Raw genomic sequence first — 15,970 nt, forward strand, 5'->3', positions numbered from 1 at the left:
GAGAGCTGCCCTAGCACTCTGCTCCTTCCCTGACCTTATGAAATGAGCAGGAGAGACCAGGGTAAAATGAGGAGCTCAGTTGTATTGGTGGCGAAGCCAGGGCAGACATGGAGGGGGGGTAGGGGCTGGAATACAAAATAAAGCTGCTTGAAAAGAGAGAATTAGTTCTCTTTATAGAATTACAGATAGTGGGAAGGGAAGTAATACGTTCTGTGTGTTGTTTAAAGTACACACTGTCTGTTCTTTTCCTCTGGCTTGGATTGAACGATGGAGTTCATGCATAACATTGCAGCTCGAGTGTTAAGCTCAGAGCTGCATGCATATTTTCCCATAAGTTGCTGGATTTCATGGTGGCATTTTATTGCGGCTCTGTGTGCTGCATGTGATTTTTTATTGCGGCTCGGTGGTTTAAAGGTTAAAAGAGACCATTACCGGAGCTCAGGTGGCAGAGTGGTTAAGTACCTGCACACTCCCACGGAGTCTGTGGGGGTTCAAACCCCACCGTGGTGCATCTGGCTTTGTCGAGCATATGAACACAATTGGCCCGTGTTCGGGGGAGGATAGCCGGTCAGTGAGGGTGATATTTGTCACTGCACGTACTCCTACGGCCTGGGATGGGGCGGCAGAGATACCATTACTTAGCTGGAATGTCACAGGTTTGATCCCCGCAATGCCTACATGGCCTGTGTCCAAGATTCCCCCGACCGGGCCCCTGGGTGTGACTATTCTCATGGCAGACCCATAAACAGTGTTTGTGCCAAGTTTGGTGCAGATTGGAGCAACAGTGCGCCTGTGGCAACCAGGGGCCCCACCCCTGGTGTTGCTATTCTGAACAGTGTTTGTGCCAAGTTTGGAGCGGATCGGAATAACAGCCTGAGTCTCCCACGCCCGGATATTGCGTTTTTGACGTCCACCGTCCAAACACACAACGTCCCTTTATTTGATTGAAAATGATAACTTTGGCCAAGCTGAAACAGGCCCTCCGTTAGGTAATGATGATAGACAGCTTTACTGCATACACTATTTTATATCAAAAATAATATAAATTCGAAATTCGATCCCTACTCCCCGGGGGCTTAATTGGGGGGGATTGCAGTCGCTGTGCCGCCTTTGCATTTACATCCCATTGCGGAAAAACGTTCTCCTCTCATTGGCTGTCGACCTCTGACCGTGCGTGCCAAATGACTGCTTGCCAAATGTCATCCCATCCCTGGCAAAGTCGCCAAAGTAACGCTGTTCCATACGCCTCTGGGCTGGCGCTCTCCCAGACACGAGCACATGTAGAGAGCTGGTGTTACCCAGCTATTGAAATTCTCTTCCCTCCGTGTAGGGAACTCCTCTCCTCTCCCTGCTGTGTTTTGGAGGGCTGGGGCCAGAGCAGGGTAGGGCCGGCAGGGCTGGCTGTGGGGCGCTGCCTAAGGGTTAAGGTTATGTAGATGCTGCCCCTAAGTGGCTGATGTAATTACTGCATGCTGAACTGGAGTAACCCTTTAAGTTGTTGGTCTGTGTGTAGATTAGAAAGAGAGCACATGTGTGTATTTATGAGAGTATGATGGTGTTTGCTTATGTGTGTGAGAGAGAGAGAGAGAGAGAGAGAGCATGTGCAAATTGTATCAATTGACGTCCACATTTCCCCTTCCTCCCAACTTGTGGAGTGCCCCAAGGTTTAATTTTAGGTTTATTTCCTTATATGTCGTCGTTGTCTGGTGGAAAAACCTTGTATGTCCAAAACCGTTCGTTTTTATCGTTCAAAAAAATGAACTAAACTAGTGAAAACAGCCGATCTACAAGCACCGCGAGGCGTTGTGTGCTTGTAGATCTGCTGTTTTCACTACTTTTGTGCGACGGCCTTGTCTGATGAAGCAGGGCTTTACCTCGCGAAAAAACATACAAATTTGAAAGTTGGAGATACGAGGGTTCTGCCCGACAGTGACGATATTCTTCCCTTGGCAACATTCAATAGACATAGACATGTTCCATAGACACAACATCTCCTTCCATTCTTATTCGACGATACACAAGTATTATGTCCTGGTGAAGCCTAATGGCAACCTTACAAACTCGTCCCGTTTAGTGAGATATAGTCTCTCGATGTCAAATCGTTTACTTCCTTTTTATTGAACTGACAAAAGTCTCATAATTGGCCCAGATTCCTTCATTCTCAATAACCATCACTTGGTCCTTTATCCAAAATACCCCAAAAAATAAAATATGTGTTTTATTTGATCCCAGCATAAACAATGAGAGCCACATGAACAAACTCTGATATTTATCATATCAGAAATGTATCCAGGACCAGATCGGTTTTGATCAATATAGGCTCAAAGTTTTACAGAACATAGCTGCAAAACTGAAACTAGGATTCATTTAAAACATTGATTGATTTTGTCTTTTTCTTTTAGATTTATTTTTGGCCTTTTGTGCATTTTATTGATAGGACTGACAGGAAATGGGGAGAGAGATGGGGAGTGACACGCAGCAAAGGTTGTCGGGAACGGGATTCGAACCCTAGACGCGCTGGTCAGGCTGGCATTGCATTGCCCGGACTGCCACGCTGGCGGCCCGGGCCGATTGATTACTTTTACTGATTACTTCATGGCCTGGCCCCTATTATAAATGTTGAGTTATCAACCCGTTGTGAGCCTGTGTGCAGCCTGCGGCCCTCAGCCAGGAACATGCTGGTTGTTCCTGAGTGGAGGCTGAACTGAAGACAAAGGGTGACCGTGCCATAGGGATGGGACGATAAGCGATATTATCGTTTATCGTGAGAAAAAACACTCATGATAATCGTATCGTGGAGATTTAATTTATCCTGAAATCGTCCTCCGTCTTGCACTGGGATCAATTCACCTTTTATTTTCGAGGCTGCATATCCGGTACCACTTAAACCCTCTATTGGTTAAACAAACGTATAATATAATAATAATACGTATATAATACGTATATACATAGTCTTTTTTTTCACTCTGTACCAAATCTCTTTGCCAAAAAATAGCCGTGCTTGTAGATCTGCTATTTGTTGGCAAATGTTCCGCCCCAGGATGATGGATGTTGTGGATATTTTGATTATTGCGATAATATCGTAAATCGTGATTTCTTTGGTCACAATAATCGTGTTATGACATTTTCATATCGTCCCATCCCTACACCCTGCCTGAAGAGCTTAGGCTGTCTTCTCTTAATCACAACTAATCTTTTGTCACTCACTGCATTTTACACGTGTATGTTATCTTGTTGTTTTTTTTTTATATGCCGCCGCTGATTCTATTCGATTTCGGTTTCATGTAAAGCACGCTGTAACCTTATTTTGATAAGCGGTTCATAAATAGTCAATTTAATTTTGTTATACATAATGTGATCATGTTTCTAAACGGTGTGCATGCGTGCATAGTGCATTCGTGTATCTATACGGAATGCGAGAGCTGCGTGTGTTTGAATAGTGTGCACGAGTGAGCGCTGTGTGTCTAAATGGTGTGTGTTTGACTATATAGGCTACAGAGTCTGAGAGCCTGTGTGCGTGTGTGCGCGTGTGTGTGTGTGTGTGCGCGTTCGTGTGTGCGCGCGCGCGTGCGCGTGTGCGCTGCTGCGTCGTCCTTTGCCTCCTCGCGTGCTAATTGCTCTGTGTAACACAGTGCGTAAATAAATCAACAGTGGTTTTCATCACACTCCCAGTCTCATCTCTCATCTCTCCACTTCTCAGTCATTCTCCCACTTTCCATCTCTCGCTCTGCTCTCTCTCTCTCACGCTCCGTCCTCCCTCCCTATCCCTTCTCTCTCTCTCTCGCACACACGCACGCACACACACACACACACACACACACACACACACACACACACACACACACACACACACACACACACACACACACACGCACAGCATGAATAAAGCAGCAGGCCAGGTTCATGGACATGAATATTTATGAGTGTTTATGCGCGCGCTGCGATGCTTTAAAACAACACAGCCCGGCGATTGCAGTTGCCAAGCCAGCCAGCCAGCCAGCCTCGTTGTGCGCATGTACACACACACAAGCTCGCGTGTGCTTGTGTCTTTGTGTCATTGTACGCGTGGGACTGTACATGCATATCCCTCTCTCCCTGTCTTTCCCTGTCTTTCCCTCCCTCCCTCCCTCTGTCTGTCTCTCTCTCTCTCTCTCTGTCTGTGTGCTCACTCGCCTGTGTGTGTGTGTGTGTGTGTGTGTGTGTGTGTGTGTGTGTGTGTGTGTGTGTGTGTGTGTGTGTGTGTGTGTGTGTGTGTGTGTGTGTGTGTGTGTGTGTGTGTGTGTGTGTGTGTGTGTGTGTGTGTGTGTGTGTGTGTGTGTGTGTACCAGCAGGTGTAAACTAGGGAAAGCAATTCCTGCTGGGTGTCTGAAGACCACTGGCTTTGGTGATTTCATTCGCTTTCTCTGCATCTCCCCCCCCCCCCTCCTCCTCCCATTCCTCACGCTCTCTATTACAGTATTACACACACACACACACACACACACACACACACACACACACACACACACACACACACACACACACACACACACACACACACACACACACACACAAGCAAGCGCATACACATATCGTATTTCTCACTCTTACGTTCTCTTTCCTGCATGTGCCTTTCTTGATCCATTTTTCTCTCTGAGTCAGCCTTGCTTCAGCTCTCTCTGGCGTTCTCCCTCTCTCTCTCTCCCTCTCCCTCTCTCTCTCTCCCTCTCTCTCTCTCTCTCTCTCTCTCTCTCTCCCTCTCTCTCTCTCTCTCTCTCTCCGTATCTGCCTGGAGTGCTGACGTACATAGCCAGTGTTAGCGGTTATCAGGGACGTCAGTCACAGTGTGCCGCGGCACACTGTGTGTGTCTTCAGGGGTTTGTCCACGGCCATGCGTGAAGTCTCTCTCACACACACACACACACACACACACACACACACACACACACACACGCACACACACTCACACGCATGCCCATATTTGCACATGCACGCACAGCGGCACACAAGCCAAAAGGTCTTAGATCGCAGGTCAGGGAGAGGACACGTGAATGCCAGGGTTAAGAGCAGCTTGCACGCGTGCAAGGATGCGTGCCTCATGCGAGCGTGTGCGCACACATACACACAGACCCACCTACAAGTTGAATCCCGTTGGGTAGCGACAGAGTTGGCTGAGCAAACAGTGTGCTGCTTGTTCCCTATCTTCCACGGGTGTTTGTTTACTGATCAACATAAGCTTTGCCTTGAGTCACAATGGGGACGTGCGCTTCCTCCTGTGTGTGTGTGTGTGTGTGTGTGTGTGTGTGTGTGTGTGTGTGTGTGTGTGCTCTCATGATGTGTTCAACCGTGTGCGTTGGTAACGAATGTGTTCGTTTTATTCATTATGTAGGCCTATTATATGCACGTCTTTGCTGTCGATGGGGGGACAAGAGTCTCTGTGCTTTAAGCGAGCTCAACTTCCACACGTCATTACACATTAAAACCCCACTATTCATTGAACACCCGAAGGGTGTTCAAATGGAACCAAATGGACCCGCGAGGTTCCATTTGTGCACACTTCGAGGGTTTACAACGAGCACTAAGGATTTCACTGCTGCATGTTGTCACGAGTTATCTTGTGACTTCGGCTGCATTTTGAATTTCAAGCGTGTAGCTGACCTTCATGTCTGCAACGGACTTAACAAGAATGATCACGTATTAGGGGTTTAGCATCTTAGCCCAAGGACGAACTGCTTGGATGCATGGCTGTCGATATAGACCTTCGCCGGGTCGGTTGTTGCCGGGGATCGAACTCGCGATGTTCCAGTTACAGGACTGTCTCTATAGCAACTAGACTGCGCTTTTGACATGTGAAGCTTTCAGTCCTTTTGTAATAGCACCTTCCAATTTCTCTCCAGAGCGACCAGATGCTATTACCTTAGGTAGGGGCTCTCTCTCGCTGCGCGGCGGGTGTAATATTTATTGGCTGAGATGCCTGTGAGCCGTGTGTGTGTGTGTGTGCTCCAGGGAGCCGGCACGGAGGTTGTATTTATTTATGTGTGCATTGGGCGTGTGTGTGCGAGTGTGTGTGTGTGTGTGTGTGTGTGTGTGTGTGTGTGTGTGTGTGTGTGTGTGTGTGTGTGTGTGTGTGTGTGTGTGTGTGTGTGTGTGTGTGTGGTGGGAAAAGTACTCACATATTTGACTTAAGTAAAAGTATCAATACTGCAATATAGAAATATTCTGTTACAGGTAGAGGTCCGGAATTCAAAATGTACTTGAGTAAAAGTACGAAAGTGTTGGTATCAAAAGCACCAACAGTAAAAGTTCAAATTGTTTGAAAATAGCAGATCTAGCTCACAATGCGCCGCATCGCGAAACGCTGTGAGCTTGTTAATCGTCTATTTTCAAATAGCCACCCTATAACATTAGGCTGAAGTGGTTTATGTATGTTTTATAATACAATAATTTATATCAAAGTAACTAAAGTTTCCAAATGAATGTAGTGGAGTAAAAGTGCAATATCTGGATCCCAGATGTAGTGGAGTAGTGGTAAAAGTATTGGAAATTGGAAATCCTCGAGTAAAGTACAAATACCTCAAAATTGTACTTGAGCACAGTACTAAAGTAAATGTACTTTACTTTACACCCGTGGTGTGTGTGTGCGTGTGCCTGCCTGCCTGCCTGCCTGCCTGTGTGTGTGAAAGGGGGGAGGGGGAGGTTTGCGCTGTCGATAACCGTCTGTAATCTAACGCGCGTCATTAACGGCGCTGCGTCGCCGCCGCGCCCCGGCTCACATAATTACGGTCTCATTCCCCCTCTCTCTCTCTCCCCGCCTCCCAAGGAGCACCGGGGGCCTCTGACACAGGAGGACCCTGATTAAAAACACGAGTCTCTTTAGCCGCACTCCCCTCCTCCCACTCCCCTCCTCCCCCTCCGTCTCATTCCCCTTCCCCTCAGTGGCGTCAGTTCAGCAAAAGCTAGGGTATGGCAAAAGATGGGAGTCCTCATGGAAAATAGGCATTACATTTTGTATAACACGGTTCTATAGTGAAAATAGCAGATCTACATGCTCACAACGCCTCGCGCTGCGAGGCGTTGTGAGCATGTAGATCGGCTATTTTCACAATGTCTGAAAAAAACTAGTTTTGCCAGTTTTTTACACAGGTTTCTACGGTTTCTTGGGCTGGATATGGCAGCATGGAACGGCTGTTCAAGTGCAAGTAAACTTGACATGTTAGTAAACGTGCCACAATTAACAATAATGAATTGCACCTGTGTGCAGCTGACCTGGGAATATACCATTTTGTTAAATTTTGCATTTGTAGTTATTTTACTGTAATTTAACAACGTAATAACCAGCACAGATAGACAAAGAGACATTCATGGATTTATATTTTAAAAAAACTTTTATTTTCCCCCCTGGACCCAGGGTATGGCAGCTGCATACCCCTGCCATACCCAATTGACGCCCCTGCCTTCCCCTCCTCAGCCCTCCTCTCTCCACATCCGCTCCTCTCCCCCTCTCTCTCTCGCTCGCTCGCTCACTCTCCCTCTCTCTCTCTCTCTCTCTCTCTCTCTCTGAAATTCTGCAATTGTCTGTCTCATGCTCACCGAATTTTATTTGAGATTATTTGGCTAAAACATTCGTTGAGATTGATTTTTTCTTGCGTGTGGAACCGTTTAAGGGCCGCTCCTGCAAGGTTCCCCGATTCATACTGATTGTTTTTCTGTCTCCCACGTACACGTACACACACAGCCTATTTCCCGATTCATGCTCCATCGCACGCCGGTGTCGTGTGTAGCCGATCAACAAGCTCACAGCGTGTCACGGGTGTGAGGCATTTGTGAGCTTGCAGATCGGCTATATTCCGCAGCGCAACACGTCATACGTTAACCCATTTAGGCCTAGAATTATTGAATGCTTTAGCTATTGAAAAATAGCAGCTCACCGAGTGCCGCGCTGCGAGCTTGTAGATCTGCTATTTTTGAAAAAGTCGTGAAAATGTGTGCAAATCTTTGAATTTATGCATTTTCAAAGCGAACGTTTGTAACTCAAATTTTGCTTCTGGGTGGTTCCTGGAACTAGATATTTTGAGATGGGGGTCCGTGGTCAAATAAATATAATTTTGGTGGTCCTTCACATGAAAAGGTTTGAGAACCACTGACATAGTAGTCTCTCAAGAATAGACTAACTGAGCTCCAGTTAAGTGAAAAGGACCTTTTCTTTGACGATGGCTAGCCAGATTGCTGACATAGAAACATGGGTTTTTCAAAAAACCTTAGAAGGATTCAAAAGACACTTATAGAATCGGGTCAAAATTCAAATTTTCACGATTTTTTAAAAATAGCAGATCTACAAGCTCGCAGTGCGGCACTCGGTACAGCCTGATGTGAAAGCAGAGGTCGCGTGGTTGTTCTTATATTTTAATACTTAACAAGCACGCACTGCTGTGCACGTCCACGTTTCTCACGCGCGCGCACGCACATGCTCACTTACTCACGCACAAAAGATAAAATACCACCGGGGGGGCTCTCGTGATTTTCATTTGAATTGTTTAAAACGCCTGCGTTAAAGCTTGCACGCCTCAGGGTCTTTCTGGTGAGTAATTAATTTCCAGCATGTGTGTGTGTATGGGGGGGATCGGAGCTCACGGGTCTGCCTCCTGGCACGGGGTGTGTGTGTGTGTGTGTGAGAGAGAGAGAGAGAGAGAGAGAGAGCGAGTGAGCAAGAGAGAGGGGGAACGAACGAGCGAGCGAGAGAGAGAGAGGGAGGGAGGGAGGGAAAATGCGCTGGCTCGGCTATTGCGTCCTCTAGCCCTAGGGGGGGGAAAAAAACACACACTGCACAGAAAAATCGATTCGGGGCCCCGCTTCTCTCCTCTTCCGGACGCAAGAGTCCTCCTCTCCCGGGAATTAGATAACGGCTTGTAAAAGCTCTCCACCGCCGGGCTCTCCTTTCGACGTGGGGGCCGCTGCTGCTCCATCCAGCCTGTCTGTCTGTCCGCAAAATATTGGATTCATCATGTTAGCCTTATTGAAAGTATCGGATCCCGTTTTAATTTGAACGCGCCACCGCCGCACACACACACACACACAAAAACAAAAACACTTGGGATGTCACATATTAACTCGATAATATATTAGAATTCTGCGTGGATTATGATTGTCTTGTGCTTTTCTAATTTATTGGCATTTGGTGTGAAGTGTTTGTGCATGTGCGTGCGTGTGTGAGTGAGAGAGAGAGAGAGAGGGTGGAGAGAGAAAGAAAAAGAGAGACAAAGGACAGAGAGAGGGCAGACAGACATAGAGAGACACAAAGAGAATACGTATTAGTTTCTCCATTTGGGCCCATATTTCCCTCTCTCTCTCGCGCGCGCTCTCATAACCACACACACACACACACACACACACACACACACACACACACACACACACACTCTGTTTCGTTCTAGCCACTTTTACACAGCCTCTTCCAGGCAGCAATGTTGCACCGTTATTCCGCCCTGCTGTTCTGTATGAAAGGTATGTGCACGGAATGAGGGGGGCATTGTTGTTCAGCCATTGAACTGGCAGCAAAGGTACTAGTCAGAGCCCAATCTACCTTTCTGGAAAAGCGACAGCAGGCAAGGCGTTGCAGCCAGGGTGGAATCGTGTTTTTTTCTTTACGGTGTGGCTCAGCTGGAGTCTAGCCATCTGTAAGAGGGTCGGTCTGTGTGTGTGTGTGTGTGTGTGTGTGTGTGTGTGTGTGTGTGTGTGTGTGTGTGTGTGTGTGTGTGTGTGTGTGTGTGTGTGTGTGTGTGTGTGTGTGTGTGTGTGTGTGTGTGTGTGTGTGTGTGTGTGTGTGTGCGTGTGTTAAGGCATTCACCAAATATTCGAATATCAAAGTCACTATTCGACATTGTTCACCGAAGTCGAATATTCGCTTTTTCTTTTTTTTTTGTTTTCTCTTTAAAAAATATATAGTTTATAAAGCTTGACATCATGCTCTGATGTTACTTTGATATCAGGGGAACCACTCTACCAGAATGGGTTTGCCGCTCTGACGTCACGCTCTGGCTTCACTGTGATGTCACACTAACAGAATCCCTTTTATGCCCATATATGGAGTTCCCTGATGTCATCAATATTAATGATGCCCTCTTAGAGAGATCCCTGTGATGCCAGGGGGAACAAATCCCTTTCATGCCCATATATGGAAATATGGAGATCCCTGTGATGCCAGGGGAACAAATCCCTTTTATGCCCATATATGGAGATCCCTGATGTCCACATCCCTGGGCGAGGTCGCTTGTCGCCCTGAGGCGTCTTATATACTGTAGGGAAGGGACGATAAGCGATTTTATCGTGAAAAAAAACACTCGCGATAATCGTATCGTGGAGATTTCATTTATCGTGAAATCGCCCTCCGTCATGCACTGAGATCAATTCACCTTTTATTTGGCGAGCTGCGTATCCGGTACCATTTAAACCCTCTATAATTGGTAAAAGGTACTTAATATACGTAACATACCGTACGTACTTGATACAGTCTTTTTTTCACACTCTATCAAATATCTTTGTCAAAAAATTGCCTATCTACGAGTTGTGAGCTTGTAGATCTGCTATTTTTTGCAAATGTTACTCCCCAGGATAATGGATTTAATGGAAATCGCGATATCGTAAATCACGATTTCTTTTGTCACAATAATCGTGATATGAAATGTTCATATCGTCCCGTCCCTAGTATACTGCCAGCAAGGCCACAGCAGTACCACCGCAAATGTTCTAATGGAAGTCAACGGGGCTTTGATCAGTCATACGTATTGTTGCGACCGTAAGGTCGCAGTTTAGTATGAAAACCTCCACCGGCCGTCCGTCCGTCCGTCCGTCCGTCCGTCCGTCACACACGTCACACCTTTGCCCTGCTCAATGTATGCGTGTAACGCCTGATACTGAGGTGATGTGTCACTGTGACATCACAGATACTGAGGTGATGTGTCACTGTGACATCACAGGTGAGATCGCAGTGATGTCAGATACTCAGAGCAGGGATCTCCATATTTAGGCATAAACAGGTGACATCACAGTGATGTCAGATACTCAGAGCAGGTATCTCCATATATGGGCATAAAATGGATTCTGTTAGGGATCTCCATACTGTATATGGGCATAAAAGGGATTAGTGATGTCAGATACTCAGAGCAGGGATCTCCATATATGGGCATAAAAGGGATTAGTGATGTCAGATACTCAGAGCAGGGATCTCCATATATGGGCATAAAAGGGATTCAGATGGCGATTCAACTTCAATGAGTAACAATGGCAAACTGTCAACTGCCCGTATGTCTTGATAATTGGTAAAACAAACTTTTGGCCTATTTGTGGCTTATCATCACATCCAACCATCTTAACTCATTTAGTGCCACCCCTTTCACCACTAGAGGGCGCCCAGTGGCCAGAGAAAATCCCATAGAGATATGCTGGTATATGCAGAAGCCCTGCAGCCATGACTTGCCTGAACACTTTCCTTTGTGCATGACTGCATGTACAGGAAGAGGATGAAGTTAGCTTGAAGTTAGCTATTGGCTACCAAGCATTTTAGAAGCCTTATTTTCGTCAACTTAGCCATGATTAAACCTTGCACACCTCATGCATGGGAAAAAAACAGAGAAGAATGAGCTCTGAAAAATCCAATGCAATCCTGGATTGCATTGGAGTGGATTTGTGCAGTTTGTTCACAGCTTTCAAACAAAAAAATCCGATTGGAAATCCGTTCAGGCATTCTTGAGATAATCGCCCTTATGTTTTACATGTAATGTAACCAAAAATGGCTGCCCTGTATGTTAGATGGGGTTGTATGGGGGTGGAACATGCAAAATCGCGATTGAAATCATGTTCACCAGATTTGATGGGGTCCAAAAAAAAAAAAAAAAAATCAAAAAAAAAATTATATCCCGAACTTGTTCGGGATAGGCACTCTGTGATACGATAATATATCCCGAACTAATTCGGGATAGGCACTCAATGAGTTAAGATACTCAGCTAGTGGGGAATGCTCTCTTCCCTGGTGAGAATTGCCCCTTTATATAGGGCTTGTTTGTGTATTGTATGACATCACGCCACATCATCAGCTGTGGACTCTGTGATGTCATCGTATCTCCATATATGGCCATCTCCGTATATGGAGATATAAGTCGTCCATGCCCAGGTATGGGCTGGTGAGGTCAGACTTTGTGTGATGGGTAGGTTATCTCCATATATGGAGATTCAACATTCCAGGTGTAACTATGGCTGCCCGTATGACGTGAGAGGTGGAGGCTGTGATATTTGTGGAGATAAGCGACCAACGGTCGCTTATCTCCCGATTAGGGAGTCTTACTGGTTATAGATATGTCATAGACCAGGGGTTTTCAAAGTGGGTGACGGGGCACCCTGGGGTGCTGTGACGGCAGTCCAGGGGTGCAGCGAGATCATTTGATAATATTTGGAATTTATTTGGACATTTGAAAAAATATTTAGTATCATTTTAAACTTGAAGTACAAAGTTATTTTCAGTCAGTTCTAACCAAAATGGCTGTTATCTCAACGTTTTCCTCTCAACATAATCACTAGAATATCGTCACTGTCGGGCAGAAACCTCGTATCTCCAAGTTTCAAATGTGTACGTCTTTTGGTAAGGCAAAGCCCTGCTTCATCATACAAGACTGTCGCACAAAACTAGTGAAAACAGCCGATCGGCTGTTTTCACTAGTTTAGTACATTTTATAGATGATAAATACAAAACAAACGGTTTTGGACATACAAGGTTTCCACCCGACGACGATGATATAAATATAAGGTATATAAAATATATCGCGATGATATAAATATAAGGTGCTGGGAGTGAAAATTATAATTTAGGGGTGCCTCGGATTAAAAAAAATGTATGGGGTGCCCTGAGACAAAAAAGTTTGGGAACCCCTGTCATAGACAAGTGACATAATGGATGAGATGACTGGCCATTTTAAGACTGAGAACCACGTTGGAGCCACAGCGTTCCCATGTGGATCCCAAGACACTCAAGATTGGATTTATTTCTAAAGTTAGATCACCTTTCTGCTTCAAACTAGTCCCTGCTTCTTTTCATCAATGCATTGCATGTTGCTCGCACAAATCTGCCATTGTAACGTTATGCATCAACTTGTTGCCCCCCTTCTCTCTCACACGCTTTTATTTCATGAGAAAATAGGCGAGACACGATTCAGCCCTGACCTTGCAGTGACAACAACAGATTTTAACCCATTTAGGCCTAGAATTAGAAGGATTCAAAAGACACTTATAGAATCGGGTCAAAATTCTAATGTTCACGACTTTTCAAAAATAGCAGATCTACAAGCTCGCAGCGCGGCACTCAGTGCCGCGCTGTGAGCTTGTATATCTGCTATTTTTCAATAGTTAAAGCATAAAATAATGATACACAAAATGTGTACCCGTTCTAAATGGGTTAATTGATTGTTCCAACTGAATAGGCCATGTCTAAATGAACAATAAACATGTCTTTTGATTTTGTTATATAAATGTGAAGGCTATGAGGGCGATCAATAGAAATGCATTTACGGCAAAACCATTGTTTCCCTGTGGTTACGCGGCGCTTGCCGTGCACCCCTCTCTTCTGCGTTTTACTAGCGTTTTTTAGATGTGCATAAAATGTTTGATATTCTCAAATGTTCAGCAAAGGCTTTTTAAAACCCCAGGACTCCTGCATTGGAGACCAGATTTTTGCTGCGTGAAATTGAAATGAAAAGTGAATCGAAATTGAAAGGTTTCCTATGTAAACTAGTAAGACGACTCAGGGTGACAAGCAACCTCGCCCTAAAGGGCGAGGTCGAGCCATGTCTTGGCCATCTGGCCAGTGATGTATATCGGACCAGTTACCCATATATGGAGATCCATGTACATTATATGGAGAATATGCTGTGAGAGCCCAAACATGCTTAATCAGTTATTAATTTACTTAAAATCCTATGATGTCTATCACATCCGACATCATACATACAATCCCTTTTATGCCCATACATGGAGATCCCTGTCTGAACCAGCCACACAGATATGGGCTGTCTTCCTCCATATACTGTATGGGCATTCCCTTATGAAGTCCTGTTAGATATGGGCTTAATATTGATGACATCAGGGATCTCCATATATGGGCATAAAGGGATTCTATTAGAGCGGTTCCCATGACATCAGAGTGACGTCAAAGCCCGATGTCAGAGCGGCAAACCCATAGACCGTAAAAAAGCGTACACGTCCAGACAGACAGAGTCAGCATGTGCCGTTTCACATACTAAACTGCAACCTTCGGTTGCAATAAGCCGAAAGGCTTTCTTGGATCTCCTTTTAGTTGATTTTGTACCAGTGAACTGTACCTTTTCCTATGCAAACTTCTAATAAAGTCTTCAATCAATCAATCAATCAATCAATCAATCAATCCCTGAATCGACATGCCCTTATAAGCTTCAGGCAGTACTCCGACCCCCTGTCACCAGGGTTCAGATTTGGCAGTGGAAGAGTAGTGAGACCACCCCCAGCCACTGCAGATGTACCAGTTATATTGCATTCAATTAACTCTACAACAGAGTTCTTCAAGAGGGGGTCCTCAGAGTTAACTACCGGGGGGCTGCCAAATCTTTGTGATAGGATCATTCTTTTAAATTAACAACGTGAACCCTCGCATCCCAATTCTGAGGAGAACTTTTAGCCAAAAATAACAGAGCTACAAGCTCTCAGCGCCTCGCAGCGAGAGCTTGTAGATCGGCGATTTTCGGCAAATGGGTTTGGTGTAGAGGTAAAAAAGAGAGAGCAGACCCAAGGACAGAGTGAAAGATCAATTTAACTAAAAACACGAATCCAACATAGACTGATGACAGTGCTGTCAAACAAGTCTATGAATCCATCTCTATCGATGAGAATCTGCATTACACATTTATACAATATGTAGAGGGGTCCCTGATTCATCTCTCTCTCAGCTAAGGGGTCCTTGGCCTGAAAACGTTGAGGACCCCTGCTCTACAATACAGATTGGTTAAAATAAAAGTTGTATTCGTTGAAATGAGTTCCGGATTGCTTTCATTATATTGCGGGTTGCGCATGCAGCCCCGCTCCACAAGCACGCCATGCTGTTTTGCATCAACTGCGTTTCTGAAGGAGTCACACCTTTAGCGACAAACTTCGGTGTGAACGCCCCCTAACTACCGACAGCTGTCATCTCAAGTTCGAGCAAGTGCGAGAGAGAAAGGGAGTGAGAGTTAAATTACATTATGAAGTGAACAACTGAGTGGATTACACAACTTTGGCATGCTCTTGTTATTTGGAAAGAAAGCCTTAATGTTGCTCGGGGAAGGAAAACGCTCAGGCAACTGTGGAGCTTCTCTGCTAACGTCGCCAGTCCATCTTGTGTCAATATTTTCTGAAATAATGCTTAGGCTATAGTTGTAAATGTAAAGAAGAATGTACCGACAAACAATTTTAAACAGCATTGTGTAACTCTGACACTGTTGTTTTGCTTCTGGAATGCCAGCACGCCGTGTAAAAGCACACACGGGGGCGGCGTTGTTTGCTCTCTGTGTAAAAAGCAAAGACGGCATTAATGACGGCACTTCTCTATGCCGCTGTATCAAAGTTGCTTTTATCTTTTGCACCCTATTTGTCACACTCTATTTCTCTCTCTCTCTCTCTCTCTCTCTCTCTCTCTCTCTCTCTCTCAGGTGTCCTTGGCTGAAGAGATCAAGCCATTGAAGTGGTATCCCTCCGTGTATCTGCTGGTGTCTCTCTTTCCTTTCATCAACAGGTAACACACACACACACACACACACCATGCATGTACAATAACACCACTCACATACACACGCAAAAAGGAACAACGCCAATAATGCTGCAGGTCAACTCCCTTGTTCACTTGTTATATTATTTCCATATCGGCCTCACCCTGCTATCTCTCATTCATTCTTATCTCTCTTCGCTTTCTCACTCCCATCGTCCTGCTCCCTTTCACTTG

At 45.4% G+C, this 15,970-nt stretch overlaps 1 protein-coding gene across 2 annotated transcripts in view; it reads left to right on the forward strand.

The window, feature by feature from the left end:
- LOC308307903 (cyclic AMP receptor 4) overlaps window positions 1-15,970 on the forward strand; it is an 83,901-nt gene that overhangs the window by 39,797 nt on the left and 28,134 nt on the right. For both annotated transcript variants that reach the window (XM_080753233.1, XM_080753234.1), the window contains one exon: window positions 15,681-15,763. In XM_080753233.1, the coding sequence (XP_080609359.1) occupies window positions 15,681-15,763 (83 nt within the window). The remainder of the gene's footprint in view (window positions 1-15,680; window positions 15,764-15,970) is intronic.

Source organism: Nannobrachium achirus (genome assembly GCF_963921795.1).
Source record: "Nannobrachium achirus genome assembly, chromosome: 22".
Taxonomy (NCBI): domain Eukaryota; kingdom Metazoa; phylum Chordata; class Actinopteri; order Myctophiformes; family Myctophidae; genus Nannobrachium; species Nannobrachium achirus.